The 20599-nt window shown below is 43.7% G+C and overlaps 2 protein-coding genes across 6 annotated transcripts in view; both read left to right on the top strand.

Annotated features, from left to right (window-relative positions):
* The window catches only part of LOC307119970 (NACHT, LRR and PYD domains-containing protein 3-like), a 333135-nt gene that overhangs the window by 68689 nt on the left and 243847 nt on the right, over positions 1–20599 (top strand). The gene's annotated exons all lie outside the window — the stretch shown is intronic.
* LOC307119968 (NACHT, LRR and PYD domains-containing protein 12-like) overlaps positions 3813–20599 on the top strand; it is an 85989-nt gene continuing 69202 nt past the window's right edge. For 3 of the 5 annotated variants that reach the window (XR_013815715.1, XR_013815716.1, XM_079806745.1), the window contains exons 1-4: positions 3813–4093; positions 4293–4406; positions 8560–8652; positions 8856–8966. Coding sequence is in view for 2 of the 5 variants with exons in the window: in XM_079806745.1 (XP_079662871.1) it covers positions 4044–4093; positions 4293–4406; positions 8560–8652; positions 8856–8966 (368 nt within the window). In the remaining 3 variants the exon portion in view is untranslated. The remainder of the gene's footprint in view (positions 4094–4292; positions 4407–8559; positions 8653–8855; positions 8967–20599) is intronic. The other 2 variants (XR_013815717.1, XM_079806746.1) reach the window with 2 other exon arrangements.

Here is a 20599-nt window from a genome sequence, read left to right as displayed (position 1 = left end):
CACCGGGCCACCCCCCTGTGCACGGCCCTGATCAGAATTAGCTTTTGCACAGGACGCTCTACACTAGAAAGCTTATTTCTGACCTTTGTTATTCAGTCTCCTATCTCCAAAGGAGATTTTCACTCTTCCTTGCCGTCCTTGCCGCTAACAGTCTCCAGGACTCTGGCAAGTCTCCATTCACCTCTGGGTGACAGTTCATAAATGTCCAACACAATATCACCTTCTCTTAGATTTATTTTTTGGTGAGTGCCAGCGCTGTCTAGCAATAATGTTGTGCAGATACTCACGCCTCCACCTGCACCAGAACTGCACACGACGCCATCTCTTTGCTCCATAGAGGTCCTCCTTTGGGAAGGCACCAGGTGGGGGCAGTGTTGTGCTGGATTTCATGTGGAGCAGGTGGTTAGGGGTAAGTGGTTCCAAGCTGTCAGGGTTGTTAAGGTTGTCTACAGTCAGTGGGCGAATATTTCTTGTTTGTTAATTATAAATTACATTAAATAGGCCTATTTCAAATAAAAATGGCGAAATTAGACAAACGTTAATTAATTTGCCTGAATATTTTTGTTATTTGTTTAACATTTCTGACTTAAAGAAGCAGCTGTCAAATATGAAACGTTTAGTTTAGCTACATATCTCGCACTTGACGTCGATCGCGCTGCTAAAACTCGCGCTCAGCCTCAGCAGCATCTGTGCGTACCTAAAGCCTGCCTACTCTGATTTGATTGGTTTTCTCAAATATTTTGACATTGACGAGCGGTGACAGACCAATGAGGCTCAGATCAACACGGACTAACTAACTTTATTTGAGTGAACGCAGCGGATCATTGAGACAGGGATAGCTCATAGACAGTAAAAGGATGGATAGCTGCTGGTGGAGTAATGGGCGTACCCATAGATATCCATAATAAAGGCTGTCTAAAATAAAGATGTCTTACGGCGGAGTCTCTAACGTCATCACCGGCGGCCATCTTGTCACAGGCAGGGCTCTGTGGTACCTGATGATCTGCATGAACACAAATACTCTTATTTCACTGAAATCTTAACGGATTTACAAATGGTTTGGTTTCTTACAAACGTTATTAACGTGGCTATAATTATGGATGCTTGAACAAATTATGAATATTTTTTTACAAGTATGCAGTGTCATAACTACATCTCTGACGTTTATAACAGACCAAACAGTTTGAAAATCGGTAGAAAATTGAGCAAGTTATGGTTATTTAAAAAGTACAAGCAAACACCCATGAAAACAATGTTACGAGTGAGTGGGCTGCCTGTGACAAGATGGCTGCCAGGTGCGGACGTCGACCTCCATTGGCCAGCAGCGCGCACGAGACATCTAGCCCTTATTATGGATATCTATGGGCGTACCGAGCCATTGAGAGAGATAAAAAACTGCTAATATTTGAGGATAGTGTGGTCAACCAGCGTTGCCTGCCTTTTTAACATATTCGACCGTGTTGCAATTGTTTTTAAAGTATTTTTATGCTCTTAAACTGTTCGGTTGGTTAAGGGCAATCACGTCATGTTCACTGTGGTTTCACAAGGACCAGTCCAGGCGACATAGAATAGAAATCTAGACGCACCCTAGCGGCAGAATTTAATTTGCCGCGAGTGTAGTCTAGCAACTCTCGGTAGAGCTGAGAGCTGGAAAAACCAAACTCTGGTCAGGCCAATCACAGCGTGTGTAGAGTTGGTGGGCGGGCTTAACATAATGACAGCCCTGTCAATGGTGAGTTTCCAGACCCAACATCTTGATGTGGGTCTGGCTTGTCAGGCTACAGGCGACATGCAGGTGAGGTGATTGTCTGATGCTGCCTTCAAGTGCTATCGGAATTATCGTAAATACGAGTTTCCCAGGTACAAAATGCACATGAACGCACTCTGATGTGTTTACCACTGGGATTTATTTGAAATTACAGCATGTGGTGAAAATGACATTTATGATTACAAAGTACAATTGATATGGATTGCCAGGGTAGATTTGTAATATTTTTTATATTATAATATATTACAATACTTTTTATATTTATCAATTTTTTCTCTACATTCACGTTAATTCATTGTCTTTTTCACAACACCGTCTTTCCATCACCACACACATTTTAAAAAAATACTTAAAAAGTTCTCATCACACATTAAAAATGTATCCATAATTTATGAGATCATGCTCTACTTAATATAAAAATTCAAGTTATTTATTTTCCAATTTACCCAAACCAATATTACATTTCAGAGTGTGACAGGTGTACAGTTCAGCATTTGGTCCTTAGGGCAGTTAATTTATCTCATTGACAAATGTATGATTATTGTACATTGTGGACAAACTGGCAAAACTAGTTACAAAAATTATCTAAGACAATTCTTGAGTGGCATAAGTTATTCTATTTTTAAATAATAGCTGTATATTGAGATGTGGTGGAAATTACATTTGTTCATTGCAGGTCGGAAAAATGTAAAATAACAAAAATTTAACATAAGTTTGTCCTCTTACAGACCTTAAAACTAGACAAATTATTTAAACGTATGAGACTGTGTTAAGTGACTTTTGAACAAGTTTTTTTTATTCAACTTCACATGGCTAAAAGTGCCCCTAGTTGAAGAACCTACCCTTATATGGTTGTCAGTCCATGTGACACTAAATATCATTTTGGTTTTAATAAGATTTTCCCAATAAATAGGCAAGAATAAACCTGGTGTCCTCCATGATTCCTGTTCATTCCGACAACAAAGCACTTGCATGCAACAAGCTCGTAATCACGACTTCAGGAGTGGGAATTAACAAATTTCCAATAGTACGTGAAGGCAGTATTAGAATCCATTGTAAACAAGTGAAATGTAAAATTCATTAAGTGAAATTTAATTAATCTTAATGTTTACCATTCTAATGCACTTATTACTTATTACTATGCATAATGCATGATTTTAATTACAAAACAAAACATTTGTAAAATATAATCATATCTATAATTAGTATTTTGACGTTTACACTGATTTAGCACAATGGATATATACATTTCTAATTAACTGCATGTCAACCATTTTGTCTGTTCTTTTCTCCATGTTCTTGTAGTCTCCACTATGGTTTGCAGTGCTGCATGAGGATGATCCAGAATTCTCAGAGGATGTTTTCCCCACTGACATGGAGAGGAGAAAATAATAGTTGTTCAAGTCAGTAACTTTATTCAGTCTGAGTCTGCCAGAGGCGTTGAGAGAAAGAGGTTTGTGTCAAACTCCATTCACTCCATCACATCATGCTCACTATGATTTCACAAGGACCAGGAAACCTGCAGATGACAGGTGGTTGTGCTCCATTTTTTTACAGCAATGACTCATGGAGCCTCCTAATAAGTAAGGAAGTAGCAGCAAATACATGCAGTGCTGTCGAGTTGCAGCAGAATATGCCGCTTGTGATGTAAGGGATAATGTACATCCAGCCGGTTATCGCAGAAGAAACACCGACATGGTGACCACACTAATCCTCAAATATTAGCAGACATCTTTTTATCTTTTAAAAGCAACACTGCTGTAACTTAAGTACATACACATACTACATTCAAACGTCAGTGTAATATATACATATTGTAAATAGCATTTATTGACTACAAATGACCAAAAATCACAGTTCTCTCCAAAGCACTTTCTGGAAATATGAATCAAGTGACTATCAAGCATTTTGGACTTGTTGATGCAACTCTCCACGGCTCTGCCCTACCCACAACCTGACAGACAGCATTCACAACCCATGCACCTACCTTTCGGCACGCCCCAACCTTTCGTCACGGCCATTACTCCAACCTGCAGATTAGATTAGATTAGATTAGATTCAACTTTATGTCATTGAGCAGAGTACAAGTACAGAGCCAATGAAATGCAGATACTCACACTTGGAGACACTAACCTACCTATTTCTCCAACTCTCATGATCCGTTGAGTTTGGTTATAAAGATGTTTAATTATCTTTAATTACTTAAGTTTTGTGTTTGTTTGTCATTTCCATCCAGAGTCGTGGTGGAAATTAGACTCAGCTGTTCATCTTTATCATGGAAGACACACAAAAATCCACAGATGAAGATTTTTCTCCAGGATGCAGGTACTTTAAATAAACACATTCAATTATATTATACTATAAAAGAGATATCTGTCTTCAGAAAATCGTGTATTTTTGTTGGTTTTTAAATGAAATTTCTTGAAAACAATGTCTAAAGCCTCATCAAGTCCTTTTTCAAAAAACATTTTGAAGATCTTATGATGATTATCATAAAAAAATAATTAAATATGTTATGTTATAGTTCAGTTCAGCAGGACAGATCCGAACCAGAGTCCAGCTGTGTGTCTATGAAGAGTCACGAGTCTATTGATCATCCAGTAAATTTTAAGAGTGATGATACACCGACTGATCTCAGGTATAACATTTAAAAAATACATTGACATTTTTATTTATTAATTAGTTTATTTGACTGGGAAAATGCAGAACTAATATTGCTACAATTTTAAGCAGCCGATGCTCCACATATGGGCTTCTATCCAAAGGCTAATTTTTTTATTATATATTCATTATATTTATACTATACATTATCTTCGCCTGATGCAAGAGAGACACATCTATGAGAGTGCTTAGTTCAATTTATTTGAACTAAGCTTTATTTACAACAGAAAGTAGAATGATTAAATGAGACTGTTTATTTTACACTAATTGTTCTTTTCTGTTCTCTCTATACGTTCATGTTTTTTATGAAGTGTTTGAGAATAGGCTTCTTAAATACATTAACAGGCAATATTTTCAGAGTACTTAAAGATAAACGTCCGAATCCAATGTTGGCTTCACTTCCGGTCTCCTGAGATGCCTTCATCTGATGGATTTTCGAAGGAGCATGTCCTTTGCTGCCTTTGATATCCCATAATCCTGTGTGTTCCATTCAGTGACAGTTGAGCTAAAAAAAGAAAGATGACGTCTGAAAGTTGCGGCTGCTGGTCAGTTTGTGTGTAAAAGTACATTTTTGACCAATGTTTTTCACTTCTTCTACTACTGTAGTAATTAAATATTTGTATTGTTACCACCAAAGCTTGCGCTATTTTGCTGTAGATCATTCAAATGTTACACTGCCTCAGAGGTCTGTTCAAAATCAGTTTTGTGAGGTGCCTTAGTGCGCAAACGCTGCCTTACAAGTCATTGCCGAGTTCAGACTGCACAATTTTCAAACTCGTCGGATCACTGTTCTTTTCGCACTGCTCGACTATCTGGGGTTGCATTCAGTCACTGCTGTGTTCACACTGCACAATGGATTGGCGACAGGGGGTTTCACACTGCATGACATACAAGAGGAAGAATCACCGACAACTCTTCTGTTCTCAGCTGACCGGAGGATATTGCGTGCCCTTTATTGCAATTTGATGATTTTTGTAAAAACACATCGGTTTTTGCTTTTCAAACTCCGAGAGGTTTCAGTTTAATGTTGCAGGCTCATTTATTGATAAAAAATAATTGATCATAAATGATATTTGTAACGCACTGCTCTGACACAGAAGGTAGAAGATCCAAATGCAGCTTTATTTAGAGGGTAATCCACACTCGTAGTCAACAAACAGGCAACAGGTCATACACAGGTAATCAGTCCAATCAGGCAAACAAAACAGGAGAGACAAGCAAACGGGTAAACCACGGAATAGGCAAGAAATCCAAAACCAGAGACATGAAACCAGGGAAACGCTCAGAAATGCAGTGATACAACGTACAAGACTTAGCAGTTAATGATAGAGTGAACATGGTTTATATAGGCTGGGGTAATGGGGTGATGAGACACAGGTGCAAACAATGAATGATGATGAGTCCGGGCACAGGATTATGGGTAATGTAGTTTGTGATGGAGTGACAGTCCGGGGTGGAGTGCCCTCAGGTGGTAATCAGGGGCACTCTCACTTGTGATTGTGACATAGCCCCCCCTCAAAGGAGCGGCTTCCAGACGCTCCTAAAATTGTCAAGGAGGGAGGTGGAGCGGAGGCGGACACGGGGACGGGATGGAGGGCCAGGCCCGTGTAGCGGAAAGGCACTGTAGAACGCCAGGAAGGAGCAGGCTGGACTTATGACCAGGGTGGCGCAGGCAGCCAGGGCGGAGCAGATGACCACCACAGCAGCGGAGACGAGGTTGAAGACCCCCACGGCGGAGCAGATGACCACCACCGCAGCGCAGACGAGGTTGAAGACCCCCACGGCAGAGCAGATGACCACCACAGCAGCGCAGACGAGGTTGAAGACCCCCACGGCGGAGCAGATGACCACCACAGCAGCGGAGACAGGTTTGAAGACCCCCACGGCGGAGCAGACGACCACCACAGCAGCGGAGACGGGTTTGAAGACCCCCACGGCGGAGCAGACGACCACCACAGCAGCGGAGACTGGTTTGAAGACCCCCACGGCGGAGCAGACGACCACCACAGCAGCGCAGACGAGGTTGAAGACCCCCACGGCGGAGCAGATGACCACCACAGCATCGCAGACGAGGTTGAAGACCCCCACGGCGGAGCAGATGACCACCACAGCAGTGCAGATGAGGTTGAAGACCCCCACGGCGGAGCAGACGACCACCACAGCAGCGGAGACGGGTTTGAAGACCCCCACGGCAGAGCAGACGACCACCACAGCAGCGCAGACGAGGTTGAAGACCCCCACGGTGGAGCAGACGACCACCACAGCAGCGCAGACGAGGTTGAAGACCCCCACGGCGGAGCAGATGACCACCACAGCAGCGTAGACGAGGTTGAAGACCCCCACGGCGGAGCAGATGACCACCACAGCAGTGCAGACGAGGTTGAAGACCCCCACGGCGGAGCAGACGACCACCACAGCAGCGGAGACGGGTTTAAAGACCCCCACGGCGGAGCAGACGACCACCACAGCAGCGGAGACGGGTTTGAAGACCCCCACGGCAGAGCAGACGACCACCATAGCAGCGCAGACGGTCTTGGAGACCCCCACGACGGTGCAGGCTGAGCAGGTGGCCCGGTTAGAGTCCTCTTTGGACTCGTGACAGGAGGCAGAGTCCTCTCTGGACTCGTGACTGGGGGCGGAGCCCTCTCTGGGCTCGTGACTGGGGGCGGAGCCCTCTCTGGGCTCGTGACTGGGGGCGGAGCCCTCTCTGGGCTCGTGACTGGGGGCGGAGCCCTCTCTGGACTCGTGACTGGGGGCGGAGCCCTCTCTGGACTCGGGACACGGGCCGGAGCCCTCTCTGGACTCGGGACACGGGCCGGAGCCCTCTGTGGACTCGGGACACGGGCCGGAGCCCTCTGTGGACTCGGGACACGGGCCGGAGCCCTCTCTGGACTCGGGACACGGGCCGGAGCCCTCTCTGGACTCGGGACACGGGCCGGAGCCCTCTCTGGACTCGGGACACGGGCCGGAGCCCTCTCTGGACTCGGGACACGGGCCGGAGCCCTCTCTGGACTCGGGACACGGGCCGGAGCCCTCTCTGGACTCGGGACACGGGCCGGAGCCGCCATCTCTGGACGCTGGTCAGTGGCTGGAGCCGCCATCTCTGGACGCTGGTCAGTGGCTGGAGCCGCCATCTCTGGATGCTGGTCAGTGGCTGGAGCCGCCATCTCTGGACGCTGGATGGAGACAGGGAACATCTCTGGACGCTGGATGGAGACGTCACTGGGCCCTGGACAGTGATTGGAGACGTTGCTGGATGAGACTCTGGACTGGTGGGTACTGCGGGAGTGTAGTGTTCCTCTTCTGCGACTCCCACAGTGAATGCAGAACCACTCAACTGTAGGGCATAGTCCAGAAACTCGATCAGTGACCCTCGAGGACCATCACGGATGAGTTTTGATTTGTAATAATCATTGAGTCCATAACAATAAAAGTCAATAAGAGCACAATCTGGAAAGTCTATAAAGTATGCTAATTCCAGAAAATCTCTGGTGTGGTCCTCGAGTGGTCGGTTACCTTGACGAAGTCGAATGAGCCTTACTGCTGGATCCAAGAGTGGCTAAGTCTTCTGTAACGCACTGCTCTGAGACAGAAGGTAGAAGATCCAAATGCAGCTTTATTTAGAGGGTAATCCACACTCGTAGTCAACAAACAGGCAACAGGTCATACACAGGTAATCAGTCCAATCAGGCTGAAAACAGGAGAGACAGGCAAACGGGTAATCCACGGAATAGGCAAGAAATCCAAAACCAGAGACATGAAACCAGGGAAACGCTCAGAAATGCAGTGATACAACGTACAAGACTTAGCAGTTAATGATAGAGTGAACATGGTTTATATAGGCTGGGGTAATGGGGTGATGAGACACAGGTGCAAACAATGAATGATGATGAGTCCGGGCACAGGATTATGTAGTTTGTGATGGAGTGACAGTCCGGGGTGGAGTGCCCTCAGGTGGTAATCAGGGGCACTCTCGCTTGTGATTGTTGTGAATAATATTGGGCTTGTTTTTGAATGCGGCAGCCTCATTATCTATTTCTCCCACTCTCATGATCCGTGAGATTGATTATAAAGATGTTTAATTATGTTTAATTACTTTAGTTTTATGTTTGTTCGTCATTTCCATCCAGAGTCAGTGGTGGAGATCAGATGCTGTTTCAGCTTTTCAGCTTCGTGGATGACATGCAAAAATCCAGAGATGAAGATTTTTCTACAGGGTGCAGGTATTTTAAATAAACACATTAAATAACCTTTTATATTATAAAAGAAATGTCTGTCTCCAGAAAAAATATATAAAACTGTGTCCGTTTTAAATGAAATTTCTAGAAAACAATGTCTAAAGCCTCCTCAAGTTATTTTTCATGGAAAATGTTTTGAAGATCTAACATGATGATCATCTAAAAGGATTATATATTCTCTGTTACAGTTCAGTTCCACAGGAGATATCAGAACCAGAGCCCAGCTGTATGCCTGTGACGAGTGATGAGTCTATTGATCATCCAATACATAATAGTGACAATGCACAGACTAATCTAAGGTATTACATTTAAAATACATGATTGACATTTTTATATTATGGTGTTTTTGGATTATGTATTTATGATATTCATACTCAGGGTTCCCACAGGGTCTTAAAAAGTCTTACATTTCAAAATCAAAATTTTAGGCCTTAAAAATTCTTAGATTCGCTGTAGTATTGAGTTCTAGATCTTAAATAATTTTAAACAGGTCTCAATTTTCCTACTTCCATGTAACACTACCTCTATTTCTCATTTAAATGCTCCCACAGTGGTGTGTGTGTGTGTGTTTATTCTGGGGTGTTGTAGTGCTTTCTTTCACTAGTCCAACTAAAGTTCACTGTATTACAGCTACAAATGAGACCAACATGCATCTTATATTGCAGCCGATCAACTTTCGTGTTATTTGCACAAGTCTCTTTCGGATTGTACCACAGACGCATAAAACGGATTAAAACGGAAAACGGAACTTATTCTTCAGCATAGGCAAATCTTTCTCACCTGCCATCGAGCATAATGACCAAATAAAAGTATGATATTTTATTAAAAAAGAGATACTAAAAGCGATGTAAACCCCGAACCCAGTTTGGTACTGACACACGGACCGATGTCAGACTGGCTGCGAATTCTGTGCGTGCGCAAGTATACCAAATGTGTCTATTTCTAGGCTCATTACTCTTGAACGATCAAATACACACATTATTATGCCTATGTCCATACTGGCGGTTATGTCCTGAGTAAAAAAGTTTGGGACGTGTGTCAGTGTTGGATCTGCGCATTACTGTACGTCTAAGCAACCTAATATAACTTATACCCGTCTGTGTATTAATGTTAAACAAACAACAAGAACAGGGAAAAAACGGTAATTAAACTTAAAGGAACTGTATGTAAGAAATGTATTTCAATTAATCATAAAATGGCTCTGATATGTCACTAGACATTAAGAAATCATGTTAATTTCAAATACTCATATCACTGACAACGGTTGTCCGGCCAAGATATTGTCATTTTAAAAGTGAAGTTGCAGCCCTCAACTGATGTTGATGTTGACATGTTGTGTTTTGGCCTGAAGCGCCACCCTCCACCTATCTACCAATCACGAAGTCAGTAGTGTTTCTGCATTCGGGTTGCCAGCTCTGCTCTAGTTACCACAGCTGCAGCTACAAACTTTTTGGATAAACAATGTCTAACTTTACGAAACCTAAACGACCTCGTTATGAATCAGAAAAACGTTGTGACAGTGTCCGAAATAAAACAAGGATTTGAGATGCCTTTGAAAGATAGAGACGGCTGAAAACTGAGAATAATTTGAAGACTGATGCCAACGTTGCTAATTTTCTCCTGGACAGGTAAGGTTCATCTATGTTTGGCTAACTTGTACTTAATGTAAATGGACATTTCAAATATTCATGACAGTCGAACAAAGATATGCATGTTCGTGCAAAGTAACGTTAGGTTTGCGCAGATGGAGGAGGTGGGTCATTGAATTGAAAAGGTAATGTTAAGGAATTGTTTGGTAAATAAAAACGGCGAGTCGTCATTGCTAACATTAGTAATGCATTATCAGAGCCCGTTTCTCTGTCATTATGCTGGGACGCTGAGGAAAACAACATTAGCACGCCTATTAGCACTGTGTAAACGTATTTGAGACAGTAGCCTAACGTTACCTCAGTAAAAATGATTCCTCATTCGTTCTTTGCATATATAGTGGACAAAACATGCTGCAAGTTGACCTGTATGACCATTGCTAATGTTATTTAGCTTTGCTGTAATTTTACTATAGTATTTTTTCATGTGGGAATGTACTGTCACATACGAGCGTTCATATTTATGATTATATTTGGCAAATGGCCATTAGTAAATTTTTGCGATTCATAATTACATCACAAAACATCGCACTTGAAGCATAAAAATAATTAACAGAAAGAAAAAAAACTTACTGTGTACGACTCGTCACTTGCCATTGAAAGCTCCGTGTAGCAGCCTACGTTCCTGCTGGATCTTGCAGCCTATCTGGCAACCTCGAGTCAGGGGAGGGGGAGAGGGGATACACCGCTCAACAGTAATTTGAAAGTGATTGCAGTACCAGTTTTGGCCACAGTCCTACATACAGCTCCTTTAAAGCTCTGTTTATATCTGTATTTTTATGTTGTATTTATTTGTCCTATTGTCATTTGTTTGTAAGTTCTAATTTTATTACTGACCGTTTACTTGATTACTTAATTACTTCATAACTTTTTACTTATATTAAGCAATTGCTTATTGCTGTGGTTTACTTGTAAGATTTCATTCATATTCCCCATTCTAAGCGGTCATGTTATTAAAGCTAGATAGCACACCACTGGAACAGCCTTTTTTGTAATACCAAACAAGATCCATGCATTTTGTTTGTTTTATTGTCATGTGTAACTATTGTGCATCTAACATAATGATATGGTAAATGAATGTGACATCCTAATTATGAAAAAAAAAAACAAGCAATTTTTTTCACATTTCTGGAAATGACCACCACAAAATCACAGAAAAAAATCACAAAAATAAAATATATATATATATATATTGTGGCAGGGTGAAGAATCACGCAACACAGTGCTAGGTGAAAAGCCCCCGGAGGGTGGGTTTATTGTGAGCAGGTGAACAAACAGTGAGGTGAAGTCTTTGGTGCGCGGTGCTTCCTTCTTCCCGTTGGTGCAGTGGTGACTCGCGGTGACGTCAGAGGGACTGGGTGGCCGGAGTGTCACAGGCTGCTGTCTGAGAGAGAGAGAAAGGTAAGTGCGCTGCTTCATGGAGTGTTCGTGCTCAGGCTGGTGTTCCCATGTGCGGTGCTTTATGTGGTGTGGTGATCGCCTGCAGCTGTGCCAATCCGGTCCGTGCTGAGTGCTGGCAGGTGATTGGTGTTCGTTGCCAGGGCGACGCTGACGAGAGCTCGGGAGACTTGTCACACTCCCCCCCCCTAAGCGTCGCTCTGGTCCTGTAACAATAGTTAGACACACACATTGGGGAACATAGGGGTGGGCGGGGAGTGCGCCCTGACAGACCTGCGTAAGCCGACCATAGCCTGGAGAGTCCGTCCGCATTGGAGTTGGCCGTCCCGGCCCGATGCACCACCGTAAAGTGGAAGTCCTGGAGCGCCAGGAACCACCGCGTCACCCTGCCGTTGGTGTCCTTGGCTCGGGACATCCACTGCAGCGGGGCGTGGTCCGTCATCAGGGTGAAGCGGCGTCCCAGCAGGTAGTAGCGGAGCTCCAGGACTGCCCACTTTATGGCCAGGGCTTCCTTCTCCACCGCCGCATACCTGGTTTCGGCTGGGGTCAGCTTACGGCTGATGTACGTGACCGGATGCTCTTCACCTTCGCGGACCTGGGAAAGAACCGCCCCCAGGCCCGTGTCCGAGGCATCCGTCTGCAGCAGGAAGGGGCAGTTGAAGTCGGGCGCCCGCAAGACCGGCTCCGTGGTCAGGGCGGTCTTGATCTTCCGGAAGGTCCTGTCCAGGCTGCTGTCCCACTGCACCTTCTCCGGCTGCCCCTTCCTGGTCAGGTCTGTCAGGGGAGATGCTAGGGTGGAGAAGTCGGGGATAAAACAGCGATAGTACCCCGCCAACCCCAAAAAGGCTCGTACCTGGGTTTTGGTCTCCGGGCGGGGCGTCGACAGGATGGCGTCTATTTTCTTCTGCTGGGGCTGGATCAGTCCTCTACCCACCCGGAAACCAAGGTACTGAGCCTCGGCGAGGGCGAGATGGCATTTCCGGGGGTTGGCGGTTAGCCCAGCCCGCCGGAGTTCCAGGAGCACCCTCCGCAACCGCTCCAGGTGGTCCTGCCAGGTCTCGGAGTGGATGACTACATCGTCCAGGTATGCTGCCGCGTACGCTTGGTGGGGACGTAGAAGAATGTCCATCATCCTCTGGAACGTAGCGGGGGCCCCGTGCAGGCCGAAGGGGAGAACTCGGTATTGCCAGTGCCCACTGGGTGAGGAGAACGCCGTCTTCTCCTTGGCGGAGTCGGTGAGGGGAACTTGCCAATAACCTTTTGTGAGGTTGAGCGTCGAAATATACCGAGCCCTCCCCAGGCGCTCCAGCAGCTCGTCCACTCGGGGCATCGGGTAGCCATCGAACTCCGAGACCTCGTTGAGCCGGCGGAAGTCATTACAGAAGCGGAGGGTGCCATCCGGCTTCGGGACCATGACGATGGGGCTGGACCAGGCACTGCGTGATGGCTCGATTACCCCCGACTTCAGCATCTCACCGACCTCGTCCTCGATGGCCTGTCTCCGAGCCTCGGGGACCCGGTAGGGCCGCTGCCGCACAATGACGCCAGGTGGTGTGCGGATGTCGTGCTGGATGACTTTGGTCTGCCCGGGACGTGTGGAGAACACATCAGAGAACTGACGGACCAGATGATCCAGCTCCGTCTTCTGGGGGGCCGACAGCTGTGTTCCCACGTCCACGACCGGGGGCTCGACAGAGGCCAGGGCGCTGAGTTGGTCTCGGGTCCCCACCCACCTCTTCAGCAGGTTAATATGATATAGCTGCTCTTCACGCCTCCGGCCCGGCTGGCGCAGCCGGTAGTTGACAGGACCCACTCGCTCTATGACCGTGAACGGACCCTGCCAGGTCGCCAGAAACTTGCAGGCGGAGGTGGGGACCAACAGGGCCGGCCCGTGGCATAGGCGGAATAGGCAAATGCTAGGGGCGCCACTCATCCATAGGGGCGCCAAAATGTATTACTGATACTATTTTATTAATATTAATTTGAAATATTAACTTAACTAAGTCCCCCACATCTTCCCGGTCCACCTCATCAATCTCCCCCGCCGAGCTACTTGAAGTGCGTCAGAAATATAACGCGTGATCAGTTTAAAGTTGGGAATTTGTTGTGTTGCGTCGCCTCTCGCCGCATCTAATGTAGACAGGATTGCTTTCATTTTTTAGGGTGCTTGGCCGCTCGCGCCAGGTGTTGACACGGTGAAAGTTGCCTGATAATTTATGACGGATGGCCGAATTGTAGTGTCAAAAAAGACAGAAGCCCTCTGATGCAGGCAAGATAAGGGAAACACTGCAAAAATGCTCTTCTTACTTAGTATTTTTGTCTTGTTTCTAGTCTAAATATCTAAAACGTCTTAAATTAAGATGCATTTACTAGATAAGTAAAATGTAAAATGTTTTCTTGAAAATAAAATTAAAATTAAGTGAGTTTATGCTTAAAACAAGCTAAATTATCTGCCTATGGGGTGAGAAAAATAAGTTTCTGATTGAAATCTTGTTTCTTGTTTCTGTCCCAAACAGAAACAAGATAATTTTTCTCACCCCATTTGGCAGATAATTTAGCTTGTTTTATGCAAAAAATCTCTTCATTTGAGTGTTTTTACCCCCCAGAAAACAAGAAAAGAAAAATATCTAAATATATCTGTCATTTTACTAGTAAATACATCTTGATTTAAGAATTTTTAGATATTTGGACAGGAAACAAGAAAAAATACTAAATAAGAAGAGCATTTTTTTTGCAGTGTAAAGTGAGGTAAAGTGATGTAGGCTAATGAATGTACAGTTTATTTAATTGCATAGTAGTAAAATACTAATGTTCGTTAATTAATTCCAGTTTTACCTTAAACTTTATGCAAACAGCTGTTCTGGGTTCTCGAGAGGCCAGCCAGTGTGATTTTGTAGATAAAAACGCATGCAATATCACTTTTATAATAGCCTAATGTTTTTACTCTACAGTTGTGCCATTTTAAGGGGACATATGGCAATTTTAAAATGTATTTGCCAAAATTAGTAATGATATTTATATACAAGTTTATTTAAAATAGCAACATTTTATTTAAAATTCACATTAAATATCTACATTTCTCAGTTTAATTCATGGTGAAAACATGAATGTGCATAGTTTAGTGGAAGATTGCTGCCATCTACTGGAAAACAAACACTTTTGCTAGTTCTCAATGCATAGTTTGTGCATGAATGCTGGATGCTATTACTCTTGCTATTTGTGTTTAGGCTGTAATGTGGCGTAGGTGCTATTTTTGTATAGTTTAACTATCATCCTTTTAAAAAATAAAATAATAATAATAATATCATGAACATAATGATAGAATGGACTGGACATCATATAAAACAATAACAATGAAAATAAAAATAAAAACATCAATGCATTACAAAAATAAAACAGTAGTAATTCCACAACTTAGACTGATAACATGTAGTGCTAAACCTTACAAGGGGCACCAAGTAAAATCTTGCCTAGGGCAGCAAATTGGTCAGGGCCGGCCCTGGGGACCAACACCATGACCCTGTCGCCGGGCTGGAATTCGCGGGGTTGAGCCGTCCGGTCGTACAGCTGCCGTTGGCTCTGCTGGGCCTTCGTCAGGTGTTCCCGGACTAATGGCATGACCCTCTCGATCCGCTCACGCATTTCCCTCACGTGTTCGATGGCGGAGCGGAGAGGTGCCGGCTGCTGCTGTTCCCAGGCTTCCCGGGCCACATCCAGGAGCCCTCGTGGCTGACGGCCGAAGAGTAGCTCGAACGGGGTGAAACCCAAGGAGGCTTGGGGAACTTCGCGGACTCCGAAGAGGACGTAGGGAAGCATCAGGTCCCAGTCTCGCTTATCTTCGGCGGCCACTCGCCGGAGCATCTGCTTGAGGGTTTGATTGAAGCGCTCTACTAAACCGTCTGTCTGCGGATGGTATACTGTGGTCCGGATCTGCTTTACCTTCAGCAGCCGGCAGAGGTCAGCCATTAGCCGGGACATGAAGGGAGTTCCTTGGTCCGTCAGTATCTCCGCTGGGATGCCGACTCGGGTGCAGAGGAGGAAGAATTCCTTGGCGATGTTCTTTGCCGTTGCCTTCCGTAGGGGAAGTGCCTCTGGATACCTGGTGGCGTAGTCGACAATCACCAGGATGTGTTCATGTCCACGGGCAGACTTCGGCAACGCCCCCACCAGGTCCATTCCAATTCGCTCGAAAGGCACCCCGATGATGGGCAGCGGTATGAGCGGACTGGGGGGAGGTGCTCGTGGCGCGGTCCTCTGGCAGGTGGGACAGGCTTGGCAGAACCGCTTCACTTCTCCATCCAAGCCCGGCCAGTGGAAACGGTCCCGGATGCGCTGGATGGTGTTGGCGGTTCCCAGGTGGCCGGCCATCGGATGGCTGTGGGCTAGCTCCATGACCATTTCCACGTTCGGTTTGGGAACCACGAGCAGTTCTTTTACCTCCCCCCTTCGCTGGGCGACACAGTACAACAGGCCGTTCCTGACGACGAAGTGCGGGAGAGGATGGGGTGCTGGTTGGTGCTCGTGGCCAACAAATATATAATTTAAATAAATTAATTTGCAAGTCATTTTGTGATTCTGCATTTCCTTTGTACTTTTTATATTGCGTGTTATACGTCTTAAATTGAATTCATAATGGTCTTAGAAAAGGTCTTAAAAAGTCTTAAATTTGACTTGGTGAAACCTGCAGAAACCCTGATACTAGACATTGTTATTTTCGCCTGATGCAAGAGAGACGTATAATTTGAGAGGGCTTAGTTCAATTTACACTTTTTGCATCAACATAGTGTAAGTAAATTGTGGCTTGGACTGACATATAGCATTCCATTGAAAGATGCTTATATTATTTTAAACAACCCACCTTTTGTGGGAATTTAAATGGAGAGCGGTACCCTTTTTGTTGGGTACCAGGGCATTATGGAATTTAAGGAAATGAGCACCAGGTGCTGCTGAAGAGGCCTTATATTCAGAGCTCAAAAAATGTCATATTTTATCCTCAGGCCTCAAACCCATTATAAACTGTTATATAACATAATACATTATATTACATAAACATTGTTTCTACTCAGATAATCACTGGGAACATATCGTGCATGCTCTGGCAAAGGAACAAATGAGTAGTAGCCACTATTTACTAACAAGAAACTGATTAACGAATTTGAAAGCAATATCGCTCAGTTCACTACTAGCTAATTAGTGACTACAATTTTTTATACCTCCTAGGTTACAACTAAGAACTATATACATAATGAATGTTTTTAACATTATTCTAAAGTGAAGATCATTATAACCCACTAGTAATGCCTCAAGTGTTACCAAATCCATCAGAAGGAATTCCTATCCAAAAGCAGTTAGCATGCTTTTCACTTTAGAATTAGGGATGAGTCGCAGTTTTTTTAATATTTGATTCGGTTTTTTGATTTGATTCAGTGAATTGCCATTAATTTGCTGCCCTGATTGCACTCGCTATGCGTGAATACACTGCAGACTCGCTTTCACTCGTATCTAAGGTAAATCATCAACACTATCATCCCTTACATGTATGTTATTGAACTAAGGACATCGTAATCTGATTACTTTTCTTCCTGAACAAGTGCGAACCTGAGTGTTGCTTTAACATTCACACGAATCGCGGCACAGTTCGAGTGCAACTGAACTCAGGTTATAGGTTCTCAGGTTCGGTACCTCAGTGCGCACCAAGCTCTGTGTGAGAGCTTTCACATTAGCAATTTTTCATGTGAACCGTGCCCCATTTCGCCCCAACTAAACTGCCAGTTTATAAACGCCAGCAGAAGAAGAACACATTGTCTCACACTCACACTGTAGACTTGTGTGGCATATAACGGTTACGGTAAGTTGGGGCGATGTCAAATAACAGTCATGTTTCAGCATGTTACAATAATTACATGGCTTGAGTTAATATAACCTATTCCCGAATGAATTAAACAGTTTGTTATCATACAGATTGAGAGCGTGAATGGTGTGTAGCCTACACATGCGTGCATGCGGGGGAGGAGTTGCGATTTTTGAATAATAATCGAATAAATCCAAGCGATCATCGAATATTATTTTTGCTTGAAATGCCCATCCCTATTTAGAATACCGTTCCAAATAATTAGGATTTGTCAATAAGATTTGGTAATACTTCTTGAGTCATTACTAGTGGATTACCATGATCTTCACTTTAGAGTACTGTTCCAAATGCTTTTCACTTTATATTTCAAATAATTAGTAATTCCTTCAGAAGGATTTGGTAATACTTAAGTCATTACTAGTGGGTTACCGTGATCTTCACTTTAGAATTAATTATACGTTGTGCATTATTTATGAGCTTGTATATAGTAGTTATTACTAGTCCTCTGGGAGGTATGAAAAAAAATAGCAGTTACTGATTAGCTAATAGTGAACTACCTCATTCAACTGAGCGCTGTTACAAACCAATTCAGTTTCTTGTTCCATCGAAACGACCTCTCTTCTCTCCCGGTCATGTGCTATGGCGCGAGGGCGGTGTTATCGCCCTGTCTCGTTTCTGCACCTCCTCTCAGAAACATGTCACTGATCGTGGTTTGGTGCACTTTTCTCGGTATACACAATACCTTCTTCAAGAAGGACTTGAGGCAAAAAGAGAGAAATATATGAGAAATAAAAGCTTTTTTTAATGTAAAAATTACTCAATATAGTCGGACGAACAGCTTATCGTGATGACTCGCACTGAGGAATGCAGCGCGCCCCCCTTATCCACCTGTTTCCGGGGGGCGCTACTGTAAATAATGCTGCGTTCCAGGCAGGTTTTTGAGCCCGTAAATTATGACTTCAAACCACGACTCACGACTTTGTAGTGTTCCAGGCAAAGTCACGCCAAACTGCCTGGAGCGGTAGCTAGATGTAAACAAAGAATGGCTAACCGTACAGCGCTTATGCTCGTTTACAATAATTTCTATCGCCAAAGGTGCTTACTCCTTGCTTATTTGAGGGAAACGGAGGAGAAAAAACTACGCATAAAGCAAGAGAAGCTGTTATAACGTTACCTTTTATTTTACGTTATTTGTATATTTGGAAATGTATTTGGTATTAATTTATTCTTGCACTCAATGGCCTGAAAACTAGCTAACACTAGAAAAGCTGCTGATAATGCATAACATTTGCTGATAAATAACGTTAGAGCAATACCTTATATTTGGTTTTTAATGTACGACTTTCATAAACACCGCGTCTATAGGGGCTGCCATTGTTGCTTCGCAGGCTATGTGACGTCAGAACTCGTAACTGGGAGTACATCTATCTAGTACGAGTTCACGGGTGGGAAGTCACGGGTTTGACTGCCGTTCCAGTGCACTTTCACGGGTAGAAGGTTGGAAAAACACGGGTTACGGGTTGCCTGGAACGCGGCATAAGAACGTGGGTACAACTTCCGGTAAGGCGGCGGAAGTAGTATTCCAATGATATTTTGTGTGCTAGTTAGTGGAGAGGCTAGTGTTTTTCGGATCAATAGCAAGGTTTCAAAATGATCATTTTTACTTTTTTTTTTAATCAGATGGTGCCACAAGGGTTAAGTGAAGGTTACTGTGAAGCAACATTTGCAGAATGACACACACTAAACATTTCATTTAGTACATTTATTAGTTAATTAATAATATTGCAATACAATAAACAATACAATTTTCGTGTCCTTAATTCTCCTTCCTTACTTTACTGACCTTCCACCAAAGTGCTGCTGCATGACTACAACAGCGTCCTGGCCCTAATTCATGAACAACCGCTGTCTGTACTTCACCTGTCACTGATGCTAGCACACATGCTCAGACTCAGCTCAATGTCCGCTTTTAGATCGTTTCCGATATTTCGACAGATACTGATACACCTCTGAGCTTTTCAAATTGCTCATCGACTTACCATCACAGGCTACTGAATCTAGAAAATAGATTAAAATGCTACCGTACGCGACACAAGGCCACTTCTTAACGTCATCCTCCCAACTACCGCGGAGGATAAAGGTAACGTTACTGCTGTTTCACCCTTTTGAAAGTTCATTTAGGTTGTGTTCCCACATCGTTAGCAAATTTGGAGAGCTTGAATGACTGTCAACTGTTGAATGTCAATAAGCTTTGTTTCCATCCACCTATTTTTATGCGCATTTTGGGATAACGTTATTGCATAAAAAAATGCTGAATGGAAACGCCAAGATGCAAATGAATTCTATAAATGCACATAAAAAATGTATGCAGTCGTTTGAGTCGGATAAATGTTATATCCGATTCGAAAACGTGCGCATAAACTACGATGGAAATGCATAAAGTCCCGCTTGTTTACTTCGAACCGGAAGACGCACCCACTTTTGACGCAAGGCTTCATGGGGTGTAGGAAACTTGTGGATAAGGGAGAGCTGAGAAAAAAGCTTTACAGAAACAAAGTCATAAAAGGCTTAAAATAAGTAAAATCTGTAGCATAAATCAGCGAAAAGTGAGGAAATATGCTTAGTAACATTTTGTAGAAAAGATTTTGAGAGAAAATACATTTATTTAAGAGATAGATCGAGTTTTTCTCCACAACTGAGTGCAAACTTCAAATCTGCCTCCATTTTGTTAGCAACGCCCAACTTCCAACGATCCAATCAATTCCCGAAGGACGAAATCAAGCCTCGCCCTACATTTTTTTCTGATTTCAGAAGCCGTTTCACTCGGATATATGTCACAATAAGGAGAAAAAGACGATCTCAACTTCTGTTTCATGCCGACTTTAATAGTAGTTACTAGTATGTTAATATTGCATTACTCATTTGTTCCTGTGCAGTTACTGATTATTGATTGAACAGAATTCTAAAGTGTTACCCATTAAAGCATATTTTAACTCCTCTAGGACTGTTTTTATTTAGTAGATTTTTATGAAAAGAT

The sequence above is a fragment of the Gobio gobio genome (genome assembly GCF_949357685.1).
Source record: "Gobio gobio genome assembly, chromosome: 23".
NCBI classification, from domain to species: domain Eukaryota; kingdom Metazoa; phylum Chordata; class Actinopteri; order Cypriniformes; family Gobionidae; genus Gobio; species Gobio gobio.
The sequence above is the reverse complement of the archived record's forward strand: the minus strand, read 5'-3'. Positions and strand labels throughout refer to the sequence as shown.